This window comes from Cyanistes caeruleus, chromosome 8 (assembly GCF_971803275.1).
Source record: "Cyanistes caeruleus chromosome 8, bCyaCae1.hap1.1, whole genome shotgun sequence".
In the NCBI taxonomy this organism is placed as follows: Eukaryota; Metazoa; Chordata; class Aves; order Passeriformes; family Paridae; genus Cyanistes; species Cyanistes caeruleus.
In genome coordinates, this window is record NC_141708.1 from 26,054,291 (window position 1) to 26,077,958 (window position 23,668).

The 23,668-nt window shown below is 38.3% G+C and overlaps 1 protein-coding gene across 3 annotated transcripts in view; it reads left to right on the forward strand.

The window, feature by feature from the left end:
- NRG3 (neuregulin 3) overlaps positions 1–23,668 on the forward strand; it is a 395,272-nt gene that overhangs the window by 312,072 nt on the left and 59,532 nt on the right. For all 3 annotated transcript variants that reach the window (XM_086899838.1, XM_086899837.1, XM_086899839.1), the window contains exon 4: positions 18,530–18,556. In XM_086899838.1, the coding sequence (XP_086755964.1) occupies positions 18,530–18,556 (27 nt within the window). The remainder of the gene's footprint in view (positions 1–18,529; positions 18,557–23,668) is intronic.

Consider the following 23,668-nt stretch of genomic DNA (forward strand, 5'->3'; position numbering starts at 1 on the left):
GCAACTGCATTAAGTTGTCGGGTTTGAGTGGGTCTGCTTTGGTTCTTTATTTTGGTGTCTTGTGCACAACAAAAAGGCAGATACAGAGGGGTTTTCATTTGGGCAGAGTGTGGTATTTACACAGTAAAAATTAGATGTCAGAATAAGTGAAGTGACTGGGAAGCAGCAGTGTGTGCATCCTGCAACAGTGACTTGTGTGTATGAACCGAGGATGTTTTGTGTGCAGAGTGGGATGTGCTGAGATCCTGACATTGATACATATCTGGTTTTTATTGTTACACAAGCTGACTGATACAGTTACTACTTTTTTATCGATGGAAATTCAGAAGAATGGCTGTTCTTTTCTGCTTTAACACATGTTGCCTTAGAAAACAAATTCTGTGGCATGCTGTGGTCAAGGAGAAAAGTACTGCATTACCCATGTCTAGAAACTGGGAAATGTGTAATGTATTTTTCTGAAGAAGTTGGTCTGACTGAGGAATTTTATTTTGTTTATCTGTAGACTGGAATCTGCTGTCCAGCAGTTTGATTGACTGATGCAGCTTCCATTTGATATGCATCCAAATGTACTCTTTTATTTTGCACTTGTGTTATTTTCCATAAATCTCTCAAGCCTTAGGTAGTAGAAGCTGCACCAGTATTTGAATGTAAAGTAATGTGTCTGCTCTGTAAGAATGCAAAATCTCACAAGCAAAAGGAAAAAGTAAAGAGAAAGTGCAAAATTATTAGAGGATTTCTGGCACCTGTCGATATTTATTAATATTTATATTATTATATATCCTATATGCCTTAAGTAATCTTTTTTAAATGTACTTGATTTGTATGAAAATTAACTTCTTAATGCCTCTGAAGCACCCAGAAATAAATTAATGGCTGCTGTACATTTTCATAGGTAGTTTTAGGGCTGGGAGGTCTTTATCTCTCTTTTGAATCCCAAGTGCTATTGTTAGTGTTTGCCTTGGTTTGGTTATCTTGGTAGTGGACAGGATATCTGAGAACAAACACTGGACTGGAAAGCTGGTAATGGATGGAAGGTGAGATGAAAACTGCTTGGTGAGATAGCAGCTGTTTGTATCTGATTCCCTTTCCAGCACCTGGCTGGCACAAGAGGAGGGACTGTTGCTGGAAGATTTTATAGATCTACTCAGGGTTGTGGAGGAACATTTGACCCCCAAAACTATACAGGATTTTCCAGGAATCTGTCCTCAAATTACATATGTGCATTGAGACTGTTTCTAAGTGCAAATCCTGCAAATGTGACAGAGCCCAGTGCTCAACCAAGCCCATCTAGAAATTCTGCTTTCATGAGACTTCTTTCCTATCAAACCTATTGTGGTCACTACTTTTTTGGCATTTTCAGAGTAGGCATCTGTAAAACAAACTTGTGTCTTTCATGTGGCAGGATAACTTACAGGCTTCTCCTAGTTTGAGTGTACCAGGAAAATTAGGAGACTGAGAAATGAGTACAGCAGAAATAACAAGGACTGGCAGTGTATAAATATAAGTGTTGCTGCCAAGCACTAGGATATGCATTGTCCTATAACTTAGATGCTTATTGCTAATTGCCATTGGCAGTTCTTTTAAATTACTATACCAGTTTTTTGACTGTATTATATGAGTTTTAATCCAGCAATTTCTGATTTCTCTGAATAATTTTGTGCTGCAAAGATATTTTATGAAGTTTTAATTTGTTCACAAGAAATTTATTTCATGTAGGGCTGTATGACTTTGCAGGATCATTTCTGCAGTTCACTGTGTGGTGTGCTGTCCTGTGGCTGAATGAGGAAATACCCAAGCAGATTTGAAATTATGTAGGTCAGGTTGTGGAATCAGTTTAGCTGCAGCAGCACAGAGCTCAGCAAAAGCCAATTAATTTGCCTGCTTGTATAAATACTGGTATGCCTACCCCTCTCCCAAAAGAAGAAAAGCAATTTTGTCCGTCTTCCCCCCTCACAGGTGGAACTCTCACAGGTCCCTTTCCAACATAATTTACATGTATTATTCACAGCCCAGTTTCTTTACAGCCTGTCCTTATTGCATTATTCTGATCTGGTTTGGGTATGTCAGAAATCTAATGACAAAAGCACGAAGTTCAAGGTCAAAGAGGGTGTTTTGGATCATGAGAATATCTTCAAATGTAAATAAAGAATAAATCTAGAGCATAATCAATCTGCAGAACTTTCACCATCATAAAATCACTTCAGTAAAAGAACTGGGTTGCTGTCTTCCATAAACTTCTCTGTGAGTGTCTTAAACTTCCCTAATAAACTTTTTTTATCATTGTCTAATTAAGTAACGTGTTCTATTCTCTTATTGCCCTTATGCTGTCAAAGGTCCTTTTAGTATCCTGTTCAACATGCTCTTTAGGAAATAAGTTTGCTTGATTTTCTAGTCTTCCATTCTGCATCATCTGTTAAAAGAAAGGCTTTTTGTCTGTTGAATATAATAACATTAGTTTTGGCCCAAGGGTTTAGCCAGAACTGAACATTCTGTGAAATTAGCAGTTAGGAAAACAAGCTGGCAATACTTGGAGATCTTTGATGCAGTTATGGTTACAAAAGAAGGAACAAATTCTCTTGTCTGAACAGAAGGAAGTTGTTCACAACTCACTATGGCTGCCAGAGAGGTGCCTTTTGTCATCATTTTTTCCTAGGCTCATACTCTTGTTGTATTGATCTCACTCTCCACTTAAGTGAAAAAAACAACCAGAATAGTTTTCTAACCCGTTTGTCTGCCTTTTTTTTTATGTGCCATATATCTGAGCTAAAATATAATGCTTTATTTAATCTGCCCATTTTAAAAAAAATTATTAATGTCACCAGATCTTACAGCTGTGCTCTCAAATGGGCAAAACATCTCTCATTTCTAAATATCTGTGTCACTGCTGATTGATTTCCTTAATACACTTTGCACAGCTGTAGCAAATTACTATTTTTTTTCCCTAACTCACACTTTATGCTTGTAAATGCTCTTGAAAAATCACTGAGAGCTCTGTGGAAGCTGCTATTGTAATAATTGTAACCAGTTGTATAAAATTATGCTGTCATGCTGTCTTTTCCAATTAAACTTATAACATTTTTTGTATGGGATTTAAAAATCTATATAGTAAATTGGAGGGAATGGGTCCTTGACATTTCTATTAAAAGGCAAATTATATTTCTTCATGGCATAACTTGAGAAAAAAAGTGTAAGCAGTCAACCTATTTTTCTAAGATGAAAATGCACTAAAATACACCATTTAAATGTAGACTGCAATCCAGAACAGCTGCAAGGATTTTACCTTTTCCATCAGAAACAGCATCTTTTCCAGCTGCATTAAACACTCCCTTCAAGGGAAGGACCAGCACACACAAATGATGTGCTTTATCTGCTGCTACCAGCACCTTCTGCTGCCCACTGCTGTGTCTCTCCTGGTTTTGCTTCCTTGGCATTCCCAGTGAGAGTGGGACAGGGGCTGACAAGGCCAGGCTCAAGGTGTGGCATCCATTCTCATGTTGAACGTGCTTGCTGCTCCCCCTTTGAAGCAGGATGAGGTCGTGGCAGGGCAGAGCATCCTGACACTGAAACTTTTGCAGACACTTAAAATGCCACTGCCAGCTTTCTCCTGCTGGCATGTGTGAAAAAATGGGAAGCCACGTTCCAATGATAGAAAAATAAATGGGAGCACAGAGAGACAGCAGGCTGACTTCAGTGGCCAAGGGCAGAGAAAGCAGAATTTAACACAACCTAAGAAAACAGTGAATGGGATACAAAGCTGTAGCATCCTGTAACATTAACTCAGCTGAGATTGATGCTAATTAATCTAATCCATTTTACCCATCATGGTGCAGTTTGATTTGTATTATTATTGTTATGATTAGTTTTCCTTTGTAGTTTCATGTGTTTTATTTAGTAGTGTTCAGTTAGATGTGATGTATTTTTGGTGAATGCATTTCATAGGAATAGCCTGCTCTCCCCCATCCCAGTGCTGGGGATGTCAAAAGGCAGAAACTGGGAAGAATGTCTCGAGTTTGCTCAGGAGAGAAACATTTATCCTCAAAACGGCAATTTCTTAAGAAAATGTTTATAAACAGTGTAAGTGTTTTGTTTTGGTTTACTTGGTTATTTTGCCCTGCAGTGTGTTTAATTTTGTTAAAAGCAGCCTAATGGGCTGTAAGAAAATGAAAATGTGCAATTGCAGAGCAGCTAATCAGGCTCCATCACAGTGACATTGACTGCAAGTCAGGCAGACTAGGGCTGTGTGCCCTTTTTTATGGCATTTGTCATATCTGTCTGTCTTCAGAACTTATTAGAGATTCATATATGACTCTACCACTGGCTGAGATTATCTTCTAGAAAGAAGGTTCGTGTTGCAGGCCTCAACTTGTGTTAATTCCTCAGCAAGCATTTCTTCAGCTACTCTGACCATTGTTAGGCAAGTATTTACCAAGTCCTATGTTACCAACTCTGCATGTATTTAAACTTGCTGCAGACTGAACAGGAAAGAGAAGTCACTGAGATGTCAAAATTTCTGTTGTAAGTCGTCCAAGCAATTTAAACAGCACTAGAAATAAAGTATTTGTGTTATAATGTCTGTGCTGTAGTGTTTAGCACCTGCACAAAAGACAGAGAAAAGCACAGTATATGACTGCATTTCTTGTATGACTGTGTGTGTACATAACCTGTAATTATCACAACGTGATTTTTTAGAAGTTGCTTTTAGAAGTGCAGTCTTAAGACCTCCAACTTAAATTTTATATTCCTTTCTTAAACCAGAATATTTTTATTATAAAAATTGTTCCTCGGTGCAGAGCTTGGTTATAGAAAGGAGTTAGATTTTAAACTGTTTTGATTTACTTTATCTGTAAGCTGTCACACAAATATGACAGGAACACATTTCCTTTAGTACATTCTCTCTGGTTTATAATTCAAGATAAAATCTAGTTAGTGGGACAGAAATTTCCTTCACAGGCAAAAGGGATTTAAGGAAAATCTCTGGCTTCCTTGTGACAGTTTGCTCACAGCTGGACTGGCAGTGGGACGAGCAGCTGTGCCAGCCAGCACAGTCCTTGCTGGACATCTTTGGGTGAACTTGCACTTTTGAGGGCAGATCCTGTGTTCTCCTGTCCCGTGAGGAGTCTGACTCAAAGGCTCCAGTCATAGTTTGTTACCTCCTTGATGCTGCTTAATGGATGGAGGTTTTTGTTTTGTGTCTGCTGATTCTGGCAGCACCAAATAGGTACATGATATATTTTTTGCTCTTTTAAGATGCCATATTTTATAGGAATGTAGGAAGTGGTGGTGGAAGCAGTGATCAGTTTTTTTTAAAAGTATTTGAATGCCATTTTTTGAGTGAAATATTGCTGATCCAGTACAGTAATTGATAGATGTTCCAACGCCTGTCAGGAAATTGCAGCCGTATGGAATGATGACCTGGGAAATATGTCAGAGATGTCATTGGGTCTATAAATATGCCAACCAGATAAATATAAAGGAAATATAAGAATGATTGAAGCTGAAAGATAGTGTTTGTGCAAGACTGAATGGGTTTAAGTTGATGCAGTATGAATTTAGACTGAAAACCCAAGGAAAATTCTTACACGTTAGAAAAATCAGGTTCTGCACCTTGGAGCTTAAGATGGGTTTAAGACCTCAGCTGGGCAGCATAATATGATCATACAGGCAGCTCAGATGAGCTGGCTTTTGCCTTCTGCAGTTGCTGGATCTCCAAAGAAATTTCCCCCATGAGAGTAGAGACTCCTGCTGTTGGCGCCCTGCGAGCTTTCTGCTAATGCAGCTCTTTGGGCAAAAGCAGGAGTAGATATCTCAGCAAAATGGATATTTTGGGGCAAATGTAGATGTCTGAGAGCTGACCTGAAGTGGCTGGCAGGAGCAGGAACAGCAGTGTCAGGGAAGAACCAGCTGCAAGAGCACGAGGTGTTCTTAGGCTGTGATAATTCATGCGTGGCTGTTCTTCCATGCGCCAGTAGCTACGTGCAGGTGTTCCTGCTGCAGTCTGGCTGAACGAGGGAATGTGAGCCTTGGTGCAGGAATCACTCCTCCCCAAAATCTAGATGTTACCCCAAAGAAATAAAATTTTCAAGAGCTCTTAAAAGGTATGAATCTAAGATGACTGGTTTCCAATTCAAAAGCGACTTCAACATTGTAAAAGATCTCAGTACCTTTACATTTGTAAAATGAAGGTATTTGGGTGCCCAAGTGTTTTTTTAGTCACTTTTTAAGCTATTTTTTCTGTTTTATTTAAGGGAAGAAAATCTCTAATCCTCAATGGGAAGGGTATTTGGCAAATGAAAAATAGAGACGTGGTTTCTCAGCTTAAAATATTCTTGGAAGTTACTTATATGCAGTGCACATAGTTATAGTGCACATAGTTAGTTATATGCTGCAGAATAAAGGAGGGGACAGCAGTTTGCAATGGACAACTGCTTTCCTTTGAGGGAAAAGGAAAGTGTTGCTGCTGCTGACAGTATTCTCTGATATTACAAGCTACTGAATCCCTCACAAACATATCTGGAGGGAAGAAAAACACTTTATCTGCGTACTAGGTAGAGGTAATGGTTTTACTTCCTAGCAAAGTAGGAAGTACTTTTTCATTGATGCCAGGTGTTTTCTGATCCTTTATAAAGCTACTCAGAAATGTGAATACCTGTTTCTGCTGCTGCTGTTGCCAGCTTAAGCAGCAATACAGTCCCTTGTCTCACAGAGATTTCAGACAGTATTTGAATTAATGGACTGAGGAAGCAGCAGGATGAGATTGTTATTCTGTACAGCTGAAGGAAGGACTGCTTCTGGTAAATGTGATGACTTCAACAGTGACTGGGAAGATCTGCAGCCAGAGTCCCACAAAATTCAGATAATACTTTGCTAGAGCCTTGCAACTCCCCAGAAAAGCAATATTTCTCTTTCTTTAAATATTCTAGAAAACAGAGGATTTGGATCAGTAGAATGTTCTAGACCACTGTTTTCTGCTGTTTTCTGACCCAGCCATGTTCCAAAGCAAAAATATCTAGGCAATTTGAGTGATGAATTTGATTAGATTGATGCAGGTGGAATCTATTCACTGAACACCAAGTTTAGGCTGCCTGGCATCTCCATGCCATTGTCAGGGGACTTGTGTTCCTTACTGATTATAACACCTTTACATCCCCTTCACAGCACTGCCAGCAGTGTCACAGTAAAATAGAAGTGTGCCTAGAGAAGAAAGGGGTGACAGCTGGACTTCCTGATTTTGAAACCATACCCAGGCAAAATTAAATAAATTTAAAAAAAAAGAAAAGTGATGATACTCGTTTTTTGAGTTTAGCACACTCAGCTTCCCAAAGCTTGCTGTGAAATCATAGTTTTCATCTCAGGTCAGCAGCAATTCTGCTTCAGTGGGGTTTGGAGCAGAGACTGGAAAATGGTGCTGCTAAACTTGGCCACCTTTTCACCATCTTTTGGGTTAATTTTCCTACTGACCTTATTCACAACCTGAAATTCTGACCCTCAAGAATAAATCACAGCAAAAGTGTGTCGTTGTCTCTTTTCCCTTATTGAGGAATATTGAGATATATTGAGCTTTGTGAGTGTATTACAGAGTGTTTCACACCTTTATGACTGTTTCCTCTGTAATAATGCCACTGCAAAAAACCAGAATTTTTCATGGAGGATTCCAGCACAGTAGCCATGGTCTTGTCATGGTCACTTGCCAGTTTTTGCCTCAGTTTAGCAGGCTATATTTGCAGATAAAATGCAAGCCCATTTATTATCAACATAACTGTATTCCTAAATGAATTAATTCACAATGCAGTTGCATCGAACAAATAGGTAGCAAGATTTCTTGTTTTCCTCCTGAAATGCTGATACATTATGTATTGCTCTTGTAATTTGGAAGCATTTTCTTCTTTTTGGGTCCCATACACCTTTGGTTCTCTGACTTGCTAAAAAGATAAGACCTTTCAATACAGTATTCTGTGTTTCTGCTAGAAATAGCTTGTAGCGGTTTTTGGAGATTTTATTGGAATTTACATGTGAAATACAATAATTCTTACTTTGTGACCATATACATGTGTCATTTCTCAGTGGGACATTTTAAGGGAAAAATCCTATTTCATGTGGGCAGCATGTTATCCAAAGACTTTATAAGTTGAAGCTGTTGTAGTGTTCACTTGTTTTCCTCTTATACCTCGGTTCAAAATTCATTTACCTCTCATGTAAAAGTGATTTCCATACCCCTGGCCCTACCAGTGATGGAGGGAAGGTGCAGAGCTGGACCCAATCATGTAAAAGCAGAGCTCTTCTTTCCGCACTGATGGTTTATAAAAGTTGGATAGCCCAAAGAGGAGTTAAAAGTTGTGACTTCAGCTCACAACTTTTCTCTGAGCAAAGATTTGAAACAAACCATGGAAAAAAAAAATCTACAAATCTAAGCAAGTTATAACATTATTTTATTTTAGTTCCATTTTCTAGCCTATCCTACAAAACTAATTTGCTTGCTGACACATCTAGTTTGTTGCAGTGGAAAAGAATATAGACCTTCCTTTTTCTCTGTTTTTGTTTGTCAAAATAATTTATGCCCTAGTAGAAAGGTCTTATAAGGGAAATATTGTATTCCACAATACTGTTAAGATCTAATTCCGAGTAAGAGAAAGTGTCTCAAACCTGGAAGTAAAAAGATCTTTGATGGGGGAATGTTCTCTGAGATTTATTGGGAACTATTAAATCCTTTGAGGCGCCTTAAAGTTTGTGAAATAGAGATGAAACAAGAAGAAAGAAAACAAGTGCCCTTTGATCATCTGAAGCACAGGTTTTACTGAGGTATCTCACAGGCCATAGTAGCTCTTTCAGTCTTCTGTGAAGTCTTGAGTAGCATGTTCAGCTAAGCCCCTTTGCCTAGATTTAAATAATGGTTTGTGTTTATGAAGGCTGTAGAATGAATTCTGTCCCTGTTCTGTCCCATGCTGCTCTGGCTGCAGGGTGCTGCAGTAGTGCAGAGCTGGCCTGAGGGCTGGCTGCTGCTGCCAGTGCTGCAGGCACCAGCACAGGGCACCAGCCTGCTGGTTCTGGTTTGCATCTGGTCTGTGCACAGGCCAGTTTGTTTGTTTGAAGGGCTCTGAGAGAGCAGCTACACTCCATGAGTTTAGTGTTCCTATAGATGGGGCCCTTTAGCACCATTCTCACATCCTATTCCTAACAATTAATTGCAGTGCATCACCATATACAAGTGAGGGCAAAGAGCAGCTTTCATGTTGCTGCTCTCACTGTAGGTGACTCTGGGTGCTGTGCACATCATATGCTTCTGTTCCAATATGCTATTTTTTATTGCTGCTGATAGCTGCTAATGATTCTTTTTATCACAGCCCTAAAGTCTGCTTTAATTCTCATGGATGAGTCATGTTGTTCATCCCCAACATTAATGATTTCAGACCACCTTTGTTACGGGTATTTATAGTAGTTAATGTTCTAATGTATTCATGGTAGTAAAGAATGTGAACCCTTAACAGTGTTCAAACATATCAGCACTTAAGTAACTTTCCCATTGTTTCCTGCATATCTGAAGTCATAAATTCATGGTTTGCATCTAAAATTACACAAGTTGCTTAGACTCTGAGGAAAATAATTTCTCGCCGTTCATTTTCTCTGCTACTTGGTTGTTTAGATTATTAGCCAATGACTTCTAAGCAGAATATATTTCCATAAGCAAGGCAGGATAGGCATGGCAAAAAGCCACTTTTGCATGACTGCATGGTATGGGGCATTATTTGTTTTTACTCTCTGTGGGGTCAGAAGCACGCGTTGGTCTGATGCTGTCAGGACGTGTGTGCCAGCACCCACGGTCAAACAGAAGCTGCACCATTGGAACTGTTACAGCTCCAGCTAAGAGACATTTCCTTGGTGCCTTGATACCTCAGCTCTGTAGCTTTCACATCTCAACAAATAACTCATCTCAGTGTCTCACTTCAGAAGCCTGGCATTTCCGACACAGCGCTCTGTGAGCCGCAGAGCTTTGTCCGAGTCACGGTGCTTCCCCATCAGACCTGCCTCTGTATTGATTAGCTTGAACAAATGATCTGCAGATGTCAAGAAAGCATTTTAGCTTAGAGGAAAACAGAGCTCTTCTGCTCCCATCTTCTGATTGGGGTTTGATGTCATAAACAAGCTGACAATTGCCAGTATATTTCTATTAGGACTGCTCATGCAGTGCACCAGCCTCAAAGGACTGAGATTGGCAAAGGCATCTGGTAGGTGACTTGAGAGAGCGCTCAAATTTGAGTACTGAAATGGTCTGTCCTTCAAGGAGCCTTTTTATGAATCTGAAAACACTATATGGCACCTTGGGAGTCTGTGTTTACTCACCAGCTTTAAATAAAATGTTTCCATGGAATCACAAAATGTCTCGATAGAAATTTTCCAGTTAACAAAAATAAACCAAAAAAAGGTAGTTTCTCCAGCACTTACACACATACTTGAACTTTTGTCCCTGCAATGTTTAACACCACATAGAGCATAAATGCAGGGCAAGCTGTGCTGTGTATGTGCACAGCCTGCACACTGTGATGGCAAGCAAATGTGCAGCAGCCTTTCAAAAGAAACCACTATGTTATAGTTGAGTTATAAAATTATTAGAGGGGCTTAGCACTGAAAAAAGGAGAGATGGACCACATCAGTTCCCTGCTATACATTTTGCAGGCATGGAAGAATTTCACAGTAATGGGAGTATTTTTGTGAACTGTCATTCTGTACTTCCTCCCTTGAATCTTAAGAGATGTCAGACAAAGGCTGTGTTTTCTGATAAAATTCACTGCAGTAGTCTTTAGGGCTTTTAAGTATGTGTCCCTGTGAAATTGAAAGGAGTGATGCTGCTCTTCCTCACCTAATAGGGCAGATTTACACAGCTGAGGATGACCACTTTCAAATCAAACCCTTTTAAGCACCCCACACTTGTGGATTGCTTATCTGCAGCTGGATCTGAGGCATAAAGGCACTCCCATGCCTGGTTTCCTAGAGAAAGGACTCAGTGAAATTTGGAAGAGCATTGGACATCTTGGTGTTAAACTTCTGGTGGTTCAGGAAGGTGGGTTGAGAGACTCCTGACACACAGAAGTGCTTCCCAGCAAGACAGCAAATTTGATAAAAAATTGATAAAATTATGATGAAAAATTTATGCTCTTGTATTGTCTCCTGAGCCACTAGCACAGAGATGCTGTAAATGAGGCTCAGTAATGCAGCCACTTACACCATGTGTGAAAAACATGCACAGAGAAACTGGAGTAAGTTTAATTCTCTTTCTTCATCCTAAGTTGCTTAAAATGAAGCAACATAAGAAAGTGTACAGCAAATATAGTCATTATTATCAAAATTGGATTCCTAAAGAAAAGCAGATTCCCAAATCAACGCAGATAAAAAACAGCATCTTTCTAATAGATCCGAGTCCTACATCTCTGAGTTTCTTGAGTTCTTTGCTGCAAAACTCAGTCAAACTATCTAGGCAACAAAGTATGGATATCAATAAATGTGTAAACTTTCTTATCATTGGAGATATACAATGCACAGCTTTTAAAACCTTCAGATAATATTGTAAAATTTTGGTGTAAATACCTGCACTCTGCTTCTGACTGTTTGTTTTTTGACTGCAGTAGAACTAAATTACTTGAAACATTAGGGAATAAAGCTGTGGGGTTTTTTTTCACAAAATTATGTACATTCCTTATCCTGAAGTTGAGGAAAGTAATTCGTTTTAAGAAATTGACAAAAACCTACAAAATTTTCTGTGCCTTTAGAGAGCAGTAAACAGGATTGCATCTGAAACATTTTCTTGTAGTAGGCAAGTGAAGGACAGCTTAATGATCTGTAGAAGGAATAAAGTAACATTTAGCGTGAAAAATGTTTATTAAATGTCATACATTCATAGGATGAGGGAGCTATTAGCAATTCATTTAATGTTTTTGTGAGGCTGGTTATATTTTACAGACCCATATTACCAAACACCCATTTGGAAATAATAGTGAGAAAATCCCTATAGTAATTTCTAAGAAACTCATAGGCTTATCCCACCTTAAGAGACATTTTGTGTCACTTATTTAACCAGAACAGGATTGTTTCACCCACAGAATACTGCAGTCAAGTGAAATCTTTTACACCTTTGACAAGATAAATAATCTAATTCATGCACATGGTTCCAAAAACTTTCCAGATCACATGTTTTGGAAGGTAATGAATGTACTTTTGGGTTTTGACAGTAAATATGATTCCACTTCCCTCTCCTGTTTAGCTTTATGAGACCTTGTCACACAAGAGCTGGGGAAGGACCAGTTTTGCCAGCGTAGAGGTTGGCATTTCCAAAGGACTCTGAGTCACCAGTCATGCCAAGTGCTACTGAAATTCAGTGGAAGTGCTTAATGACCGAGAACATCTAAGCTCAACGTAGATAAATGCATTTAATGAGCATTCCTGCAGGTGAAGGCAGGTCCATCTGCAGGGGCAGCGTGATGCCACTGTGCCAACCTGGAGCAGCATTGAGAGGCTGGACCAGGATTGCACACAGGACAAGCCTGGGCTCTGCAGGAGCCTTTGTGTTAATGAAATGGCACAGATGGACAGAAGAATCTATTTCTCCACAGCCCAGTTCTCCCAGCAGCTCCTCAGGTGTGCTGCAATCAGCTGCCATGCAGCTGAGACTGTGGGACAAATGCAGTCATTGTCATATCTGCTGTGGAAGGCCAGGAAAAGAGTTCAAAATTGTAGGTCAGGTAGCTGCATCAGTGTTTTGGTTTTGCATAGTCCTTAGCACAGTCAGAAAACCACTGGTGTGTGGGGTTGGTCTTTTAGATGGGAATATAACATGGGTGTGGTGTGTGGAGCCAGGAAAGGCAGGGATGGGAAAGCAACTTTACAGGAGCTGAGAGGCTTTGGTGAGGAACAGGAACACAAAAGAAAAACTGCAGTTTTTGCAATTACAATGCTGACATAGGTTCACTGATCTGTCAAAACTACATAATATCAGAGAAACCTTGATTTTTCTGGGAGTATTTATCAGACTCATTGGTTATAGTAGCTTATGCTGATGTCAGTAATCAAGTAACCAGACTGTAATGTGCAATATTTACTGCACACTTGTTGTGCTAGGGGAGGCTGATCTGACAGTGATCACGCAGGTTTATCATTTCCAACATATATTTAGAGCAAACCTCATAAATAACCTTGTCACCATCAGCTATGAGGTCTATTTGGCAGCTTCACTTACATTTGATGTAGTTACTGCTTTTCAGAGAAACAGAATTACGTTTTTAGCAAATAAAGTAAGAAAGCATCTCCCAGTTGTCTGAGTTGAAACAAAGTGTTTTGTGCAGAGGTCCTGTTTACTTGGTGGTACTCTGGGAGGAATTCAAGTCCTTGTATGTGTTGAACACTTGTGTTGATCTATGAATGATAAGGAAATCAGTAAAAACACGTCTCCATATAACAACAGCATTTAATATCTACTGATATCTGCTTTCTGATCTCATTGCTGAGAACAATGGGTTTTCAGAGAAATATAAAACTGCTGCATTTGTCTGACTTCTGATGATAAACATTTTGACCTGAATCTCTTAAATATGTGGCCTGTAATAATAATGCCCTGAAACTCTAAAATGTATTCTGCAGGTGTTTAATATATCTAAAATGATAATATCTATAGACTACTCACTGATTTGAAGTAAACATGTTTATTTCTTCTACTGAATTTATAGCTATAGTAGTAAAAATTAATCAGTACCTATTTACAGTATTGTGAATATCAGTACAAATTGCTTATGTTGCTTGGTAAGACTAAGTGCTTTCAATTAATATCCAACTTAGTGCCTCAAAGAGAAGTAATTTAGTTTATTAGCTGCAGAGATAATTTAAGAGATCTTAAAAATGAATAGGAAAGAGACAAGCTTAATCCTCTGAGTCTGCATGCTGCAGGGGAGGTAAACAGTTGAAATTTCTGAGTTGTCTTGAACCTGAAGATGGGAGCATTGCTATTATTTATTTGCAGAAGCTAGAAACAGTCTTTCCACTTTTGCAATGAAAATCACAGCCACAGGCTTTAGTCATTCAAAGGAAAAGAAAATCAATTGTTTATTCCATTATTCAGCACTGTGTGTAATTTATACAACAAGAGGTTTTGATGGATGTTTTTCAAGTTTTCCTTTGTTATGGAATTGATAGTGGGTGAGGGGATCCTGTCCTTAGGCTGTGTTATAATCTTTCCACAGCCACAAAAATACAGCAAGCCTAGAGTTTTTTCCCTCCTTTGTATTTTTTTTTCTTTACAAATAAATGAATAAAGCAATTAACCCTTACATTTTGTCTTCAATATTTACTTCTTTACAATGAGGACTTCAATTTGGTTTAAAGTAAAATTAACTGTATCTATGGAAATTGGGAGTGTAAATGTTCTCTCATTGTTTACACTGAGAATACAGCAGATTGTGAAGTTATTTCTATGGATTTATTGCCTTCTTTCTTTCCAAGTTGTTATAATTTCTATAATTTTAGAATATTATATATTTATGTATTATATAATATAGAATTATATATATTATATATATTATATATTCTATATATTTCATCAAAACCAGACCAAGTATCTTGTAAGGGAAGTGTGGCTGTGTGATTTCCATTATTGTGTCTAGACATAGACAATTTACCAAAATATTCTGTGTATTTACTGTTACACCAGTTAGTGTACAATGTGTAGTGAACAGCCTACCTGCTGCCAGGGAAATCTTTAATCTGGAAAAATTTTAGTAGTCCTCTTTATCAGAGAGGGTAAAAGGAAGGTCCAGGAATTAGCTGATTCAAGATGATTTCCAGGATTTAGTTTGATCCATTTTTAAATGTCTCAGGGAGGGAAGTTTCTGTCGTGTTTCAGTGAAGATATTTTCAAAAATCAGTAGTTGAACTATTTTGATTTTATGTCTCTGATTGCCCTGAACAGTCTTAATCAGTTTTCCAACCCCACCAAACATTCTGAAGAGTACTTTTGTGTAAATTAATTACAGAAACGAATTACTAGAATTTCTCTAAAGCAAACAGCAAAATCAGATTTTGTGCTCTTTAATAACTGACACTTTTAAAACACATTATTGCATGTTGTTGCTTTTCCTTTTTGATATTAAAAAAAAAACAAACAATGAAACAATCAAACTGGGAGCTTTGGTCAGTTGGCCCATGAGGAGAGAAGACAGAACACTTCCAACTGAGCAGAGAAATCCCTTCTTCAATTACTCTGTGCTCACATGCAAAATGAAACACCAAAATTAATATGCTTTAAAGAAACGCTATAATTTCAGATATATATATATATATATATATATAAAACTAATTATGGTTTTCACTTCATTAGATATACAAATAGGCTGATAACTGTGTGCTGCCAAACATCAAAAAGCACAATGGACAAGAGAACAGCAGTTTGTATCTTTAGGTATTACTCTAACTAGCTGCTTTACAAATGGATTTTCCTTTATTTCAGACCAAGTTTTATTGGTCCAATACTTAAAAGTTAAACTCAGTGCTGTTCCCTCTAGACAGATAATCTGTTCACAGCACTTGAGCTCTCCCAGCATATTATCATGTTGCATTTTGTGTTCAAGACAATCATTTACCAAGGACAATTTAACAACTCTTATGAATTTATTGGAAACGATAAATTTCATTTGCAGAGGAAAATATTTTGCTGTTGCTCCGATTTCCTAAAGCTGTCTTCATGACAAAGTCAGCTTGTCCTTAGAAAAGACTAAAATGTCTGCAGAGGTTTAAAATGGGTACTTTCATGTCCAAGATTTTTCAGTTAGATTTACATGTTGGGTTTATATTTCTGTTCACAGTGTTAATATGACTAAGAAAAAAGCTGCAGCAAACCACAATCCAGACACAAGGCAGTTTGTGAAGCACTAATAAATTAATCCATTAGTTACTTCAAATTTATTTTCTCTTTTCCTCTTTATTGAGTATTCACAGGTGTGTATGTATTTAGACAGTATAAATTAAAAGGGCTTTAATACTAGCAACACATTACCATAGTGCAAGGACCATAAGGCACAGTATTTTTCCCACATTGACATGAAAATGGAGAGATACTGATAAAATAAAAAATAAAAGTGAATAATCTCCCTATCTGAGAAATATATTGGTTTCCAAGAACACAGCAATACCAGACAGAAAGAAGAAACCACAATAACAGAAGTAAAATAGAGCCGCATTATTTGGTTAATGACCCCATCTTGTGGAGCAGCGCCCACGCTTCAGCACATTTATAGCTCTCACATGCATTTTTTTACCAGAGTCCATTTCTTGATGGTGAATTACTTGGCCCTGCACTTGCTGTGTCCAGGGAAGTGCTCTGCAGGCAGTGCATCAGTCATGCACCACTTCTGTACAGCAGTCCTTTGTCACACCGAGGATTGCCAGGGTCAGGACTTCACATTTCAGTGTTTGCTTCAGTCTCAGGTCACCACCACAGCTCACATCCCCCCCACAACCCTGCTGGTTATTTCCTGCTGCCCTGTGTCTCTCACATGGACCTGCTGGGAGTGTTCCTTGCTGTTGTTTATGGGGGACAAACCCATCTCCAGAGCTGGAGCTTGCTCACCAAGGGCCAGCCCAGTGATGGTCATAGCCAGTGCCAACACGTGCTGCATCTGCCAGAGTCACCATTCCTTTGTTTTCTGTTCCCAAGGAGCTTGTTGAACTACACTTAATGATTGGCAGCTTGGATATTCTATTGTAAAGGTTTATCCCTCTGGACATACTTTTATCGTAATCTGGGGAGATCAGCTTTGTCAGCAATATATCTTTTGCTGGTTGCTGACGTTGTTTCCAGGCACATGAGATATTTAAAATAAATCACCTGACATGTTTCCACCCTCTCCATGTTTTCCAGGAAGGCTCCATATATCCTTGATTCTCACTTATGTGTAAGCCTCTTGAGCATGAATTGAAATGCTTTTTTTTTCCATTTTTTAAAGGAAAGGTATATTTTATATCCACTTTTTGAGGAAGTGGTTTTTAACCCTGTTGGCCAACTCAAAGGGAGAATTGCAGGCTGCAAATGGAAAACATGTAGAGAAGATGTATAGCCAAGTTAGGAAAGAAGGATTTTTTTTTTTTTCTAGCTGTTCCACATAGACTTAAAAAGATGATGCTACATGATCCTCCATGTGTCAATATCCTTAGTTCCTTGGAGAACACATTATGGTGCTTTGATCCTCTGCTGTCGTTTTTTTAAGTAAGGAATTTTCAACTGCATTTTGATCTGATTTACAGAAGAATGCAAAGGTGTGAATTGCACATAGATAACATTTGCAGGTTTCACAGGTGCAGAAAATTAGACAGGGAAAAAAGCTACAGATCTCTGTAAATATAGTATGTTTGATGCACTTTTGATATATCTGATCTCATCCTTTCATAAAAATTACATTCTTATAAAAATTTACATTTCTGTCAAACATACAAGGGATGTTTGTACCTGATATTTGTATTGGAATGTCAGAATACAGCTTAGAAGATCATTATGTGGAAAACACTTATATATGTATGATTTTGAGTTATGTATTTTCAAAAGGGAGGATTCATTTGTCACTTGTGCATAATGTGCCTCCCCTAACACCATGCTAATAAGGTATTTATACAATATACCATCATCTTGTGTTCTTTGCTTTTGAAGTGCATATTGTGCCCTCTGCATGAAAATAAAATACTGAGTTTAGCATAGATTTGTATGCTAAGTGAGCTGAGCAAGCTGATGCTCACTGCCTTCTCCTGGGTGGATTGAAAGGGTGCAAAAGGTGAAGAATTCCCAGCATTTTCAACAGAAACTCAAATATTCCATGACCTCGTCACAGGTACCAGAGCTGGCAGTAAAATGAAGTGTTTCAACTAACTGTTGAGTTATGTTGGAAAATCTTTTAGCTTTGCTGTGTAGTTCTTGGAGAACTCTAATTCATCATGGATATAAAGGGCCCTGAAATGTTTAGAAGTCCATGTGGTAATTCAGTCAATATTCTAAAAGCATTAAAATTTTTGCTTTACTTTGAGATGTCTTGAAATTATTGCATCTTTTCTGTCTGATGGCCAAGTTGGGAATGTGGCTCCTCTTTCTTGCTGAGCTGTGGTGAGAGATGCCAAACTCAGCAAAAGCCTTCCATTCATCTCAGAGAACGAGAAGAGAAAATGAAAGGAAGAACCTTGTCTAACTAGGAACAGTGGTTAGCATGTTGAGAGAGGTGTATCAGGAAATTAAACCCCTTTAGGTAGCTGGCTTGAACATAAAGTCAAATATAAAGGCATTCTTGTCCTTCCCCAAATACATGTCCATTCCTTTCGTGTGACAGCTGAGTGCCCAAAATCCCCACCTTTGGGGCAGGGTTGTGCCTTTGTTTTGGACCTGTACCCACACAGTGGGCCCTGACCCCACACTGCTCTGCAGCACTGCTGTATCAAGGTTAATTTATATTTCACTCTGTTTCTAACATTTCTGCCTCTTTTCTCTTTTTTCTTTTACATGCTTTCATGAGTATAGCAGACCATTTAGGAATTGAATTCATGGGTAAGTTTTAAGTTCTCTTCCTTTCAATTGCTCATATTTATCTTGGTTCCTTAGTCCAAAGAAGTTAATGGGAAGACTCCCATGACCTCCACCACTGGGTTTAATTTGGTTCCTTTTATACTTACTGATTACATTTGAAATTATATGAAGGTTTAATTTTTCTCTTGTCCACTTCTACAGAGCTTAAAACCTACATAATGATGTTTTAGTATTTCATTGGTATTTAATGAAACATAACATAAAGGTTATGTGACCATATCATCTTGAGGAATAGTATTTTATATGTGATTTTAGGGTAGAGTTACTAACTTTCTCATGTAAAAGAAAGCAGATTTTAAATCAGATTTTTTTTTTCTTTTGTTAAGAATTTGTTGTTAATTACAATATTAAATTTAACTAGGCTTAATAAGAAACATCTTATTAAGGATAATTCTTTCAAAACAGAGAAATAATTTTAAGAAAAGCATCAAAGATCCATCATTCTATGAGAAAAGTTAAACTGGGTAGGAAAAAGGTGAAAAAGGAGTGAATAATTGCTTCTTACAATTTTGGAAAGGAAAAGATGATGTTCTGCTGGCTCAGCTGCAGCTCTGTGTCTGTTCCATTCCTCATGGAATGACAGGCTTAACAGATCACCTCTCAGTTGGTGATCTTCAGACTTGAGGAGATCCATCCCTAACAGAGTTAGTGGTCCTTTGTGTAAGAACAGCTTGCACAAACCATTAAATATGACTGAAAACACTACAATAAAAAGCATGCAAATTCCTATTGAAGTTACAAAACAATTACTTTTAATGTGCCCTTTCCCTGTGTTAAGTTGTATTCGATTTTTTTAGATTTTAAAAGTAAGAGCTTTATAACCTATCAGTTTTAAGTGACAGCATGGGGATTTTGTTGATCAGTTAAGTATAAATTGACAAGAAACCAGTATGGTGATTAATATTAACTGCATGGTAGGCTGCAGTAATGAGAGAATACTCAGCAGCTTCAGGGATTTTCTGCTTTTGGATTTGTGCCGTACCTAGAGCACTGTTCTCTCTAGAGAATCGGTTCACGAGGTCCAGAGGTTTTGTGTTTCACTTCACTTTGTATGAGGCTTGAAAAGCGCCAGAGGAATCAATGCAAATGTCTTCACAGACTTAGTGGACAAGCAAAGCTGGGAAATGGTTACTTGAAAAGCTCTGTGTATATCCTGCTTTTCCTGCTTAACCTAAATTGTGAGCAGCGGTCTTGAGGCATACAAGTTGAAGGACAAGCATATAGGTAAAAAAGGATAAGGAGTATATATATATGGGATGCTTTGAGTGAACCTTTCTGTAGAAGCAGGAAAGTGTTACCCAAGAGGAAAAGCTGAATTATTTTAATTTCATATTGAGACTTTCAGTTTCCTCTTTTTTTTTAAAATGCATCTCTTTAAGTCATGAACTAAAGCCAGTCCCTGAAATCTCGGCTCAGAGTAGTCCACTCATATGAGTAGCTCTCAGATTTTTTTGTTTAATATTGGAACAGATCCTGATGGCATAAAAATTAATGAAATCTTGTGTCTCGAGCCTGAAAATATTATGACAGCAGCCTAAAATGAGGTTTTTGAAGTTGTTTCCTGTGGGCTAGAAAAATGCAAGTTCTGGAATCGTATGCAAAAGTGAAATGCTTGTTCTTCTTAAATCCTCCTCTAGTCTTCATGAAGATTTGCTTAGGAAATGTAAGCATGCATGGAATCACTGCTGTACACGTAGAAAAGTAGAAATCCCCACCCTGTGCACAGAGATTTCAGGTGAAAATATGATCATCAAATTCAGAACACTCCTGTAAAACACCTACAATGAGTTTACTTCTGTACTGTAGAAAATAATGGCAATTAGTGCAGAGTGTTTTCTAGCTTGAGAAAACAGCAATGTAGAGATGGTGCTGAACTTAGCTTTGTTTGTACATAATCCACAGAACACTCTAATGTTTCCATTGCATTTGTGGCCTCAGTTGCCTTAGAAATTCCATTTTCATCATTGCCTTCCAGAAATTTTGTTTGAAAACCATGTAAACCATGTAACTTGGATTACCAGGGCAACTTGAATTCCTTCCATGGTAGACAAAGCTAAAAGCTCATGTCAGTGGGACCATCTGTCATATGTCCAAGGGGACAGATGAAATGTGCACTGAAACTACACACCTGCTTTTGTGTACATTTGCCAAGACAGGTAGATAAGTGTAGTCATTTCCTTTTATTTTTTTGTTTTTGCTAGACACTCAGGGATCAGTGAAGTGTATATACATAGCCAGTCCTTTTGCTGTCCTCTTAGGGAACATGAATTTGTGTATCCTGTTGTGAAGCAGTTGGTGCTGTTTTCCCCCACAAGCTCCTGTGCCGGTAGAGACAGTGTCTGTTGCTTTTCCATTACCTGTTGAAATCTCCTTCCTGCTGGAGCCTGCTCTCACAAACAGTACTTTGGGCACGAGAATTATGCATTCAGTTTATGTACCACAGTGAAATTTGTGTTAAAATGGTCTCAAACCCCCCTTCCCTATCTGGCTGTTGTCAGGTTTGTGTTCCGTGCAATATTCAATATTGTGCATTCAAAAACTTCAACACCTGTTACTTTAATATTGCTGCTGATATTGATTTACTCTGTTTCTTTGTATGGATAGCAGAGACAAAGGCAGGTATATTGATGTGGCACGTCTGTTTTAAAATGTTGCAAATGTAGCAATTAATTTATGGTTCTGATGTATTCATGTGCAGCACCTTCTGAATTAAATGAAAGCCAAGTATGTGTCAAGGAATACTGTGTCCTTAAAGTTGTGGATTGAAGCATTGTCATCAGTGGTCCAGCTTTATGAAACTTCTGGTGATAAGGAAATGGTTTATACTTTCTAGTATATCAAGTCAAAAAAAAAAAAAAAAAAAAAGGTCTTGTGTCTTGATTCAATATTCAATATCCATCTCTGATGCAATCTCCTGGACAGGCTTTGGGCAAGGTCTTTTAATCTGTCTGTGCTTCAGATTGTGAATTTAGATTCCTCAGCTCTGTGGGGGAAATCTTTCAGTAGCACAGAAACCATTTGTTCCGTGTGAGAGGGTGCAGAGCTCCCCTCTCCTGGTACGGGAGCAGAGCGGTGTCAGGAGAGCACGGTGCAGCTCCCCTGCTCTGCTTCTCACCAGCCAGGACACACACTATTTCATTCACCTTTCCAGCACAAAAGTAAGGGGAAGTTGTCACCATGCTCTTACAAACTGGAAATACACGAGCTGTATTAACAATTCTGTGTCAATGGGAAGCAGTGGTTGGTAATGGGTATGCGAGGAAGAGAGACTGTGAGAAAAAAAATGCAACAAATTAACAAAATAATCATCTTTTATACAATGAAAAAACTAAGTGATGTATCATTAGCATTAGAGAGAATGTGGATACAAGTATCTACAGCTTTTAAATCATTTTTTTTACCTAAGTGGCCAACTGCACTTCAGGACTGAGCGGCTCACTTTTCTGGTGGAAGTTTTGTTTTTGAGGGCAAATATCTGTGACAGCAAACATGGAACACTTTGGAGCAACAGGCAGCAGCTGAGAGCTGCTGTGGAGACTGGCCTGGTGCATGTCCTCCCAGCTGCAGAGTGAAATCCTTACCTGAGAGTCATCTGTGGATGTTCTGAGCTGCAAGCCAGTGCCCCAGACAAGGCGTTGCCTTTTAAACTCATTTCTTACACTGAGGATGGGTAGAGTTAAGGTGTGCTAAGGCATGAAACACAAAGGTGAGTATTGGAATAACCTGCTGCAACACATGAACAAACACAACTGTGTCAGCAACTTGCCTACACCACCTACTCTGATGATCCAGAATGATGATCTTTTATGCTATAAAAGTCATTTGTGGTGGATACAGCTGAAAATAAAATGCTCCAATAAAGTGCAACAGCCAAGCCACTGCAGTTTTGATGGAAATACAGACATAACATGAAGTAGTCTTCATCCTTGGGCTGTTTACCAGTTAAACCAGTATCAATGGTGCAAAGAATTTTGATGTGACAATCTCAGTCTCCCCATGTGTGAATTACAGAAAACCAGTGTACTTGGTTGTTATATGTAGTCACTACTTTTAATTTATTCACTCTTCAGGCTTAAACAGAAAATTAGTATTTTTCCTTATAACTACTCATCTTTTCTGGAAAAATCAGGAGCTTCACTGAAGTCATTGGAGTATGAATGGTATATAATAACTTGTAAGTGCTGAATCATTAAATAGCATTTAATTGAGCTGAGTAATAAAGTCAAGAATGGGATCCTATTAAACTTTATATATCTCCTTGCAATGACTACAATGTGAAATGTGTTTTCTGTAGTCTGAGCCGCTGTTAACGCTGGAGAAGATGGTGCATGCTGTATTTTCACTGTGCCTATTCTCACTGCCTCCTCATTGTGCTAAAATTATGTATGCCTTAGACTCTGGGAATACCTGGTCCAGGTAACCAGATTGACTCTGTGACCTTGTGTCATGCACTGTGACTGGTGCATTTGGATTTTTACAAATTGCAAAAGGTGGTTTTGCTGATGGGCAGGATAAGCAATAGTGCAACAACTTAGTATTTTTCCAGTATTCCAGAAATAAAAAGGCGAAGTTCACTAGTCCTTGCACAGTTCAAGACCTGGGAGCCTGGACTCTTTCCTCTGAAACTCAATGTTTTGCAGCAGCAACCAGAAAATGACAATAAATAGGATGGTCCTTGCCTTAGTTACCATTTTTAAGCTCTTATCTGTCATAAACTCTGTAATGCTCCAGTACTTGCTGGAAGAGAGGATGAATGTTCAGTTGCATGAGCAAAACTGTATGTGTTCTAAAGGATATATGTTAAAAAATAAACAAATTAAGTTCTGTTTTCCCTGTATTCCTTTTTAATAGTATAAAGCAGGTAGATCTTTTTCTGATAATATGGTACACTGACTGCTTTTATGCTCCTGTTTGCACAAAATCTTATTGGAGATTCTGATCACAATCATCCCCAGGACTACAAAACCGTATCTTTCTAATAATTATATTTTTATTAATCAATAAGCATTTAAAATATTTCATCTGTACTCTGTTGGTAAATTTCTGAAGAGCTAAGAAGGGCTATTGTGGTAG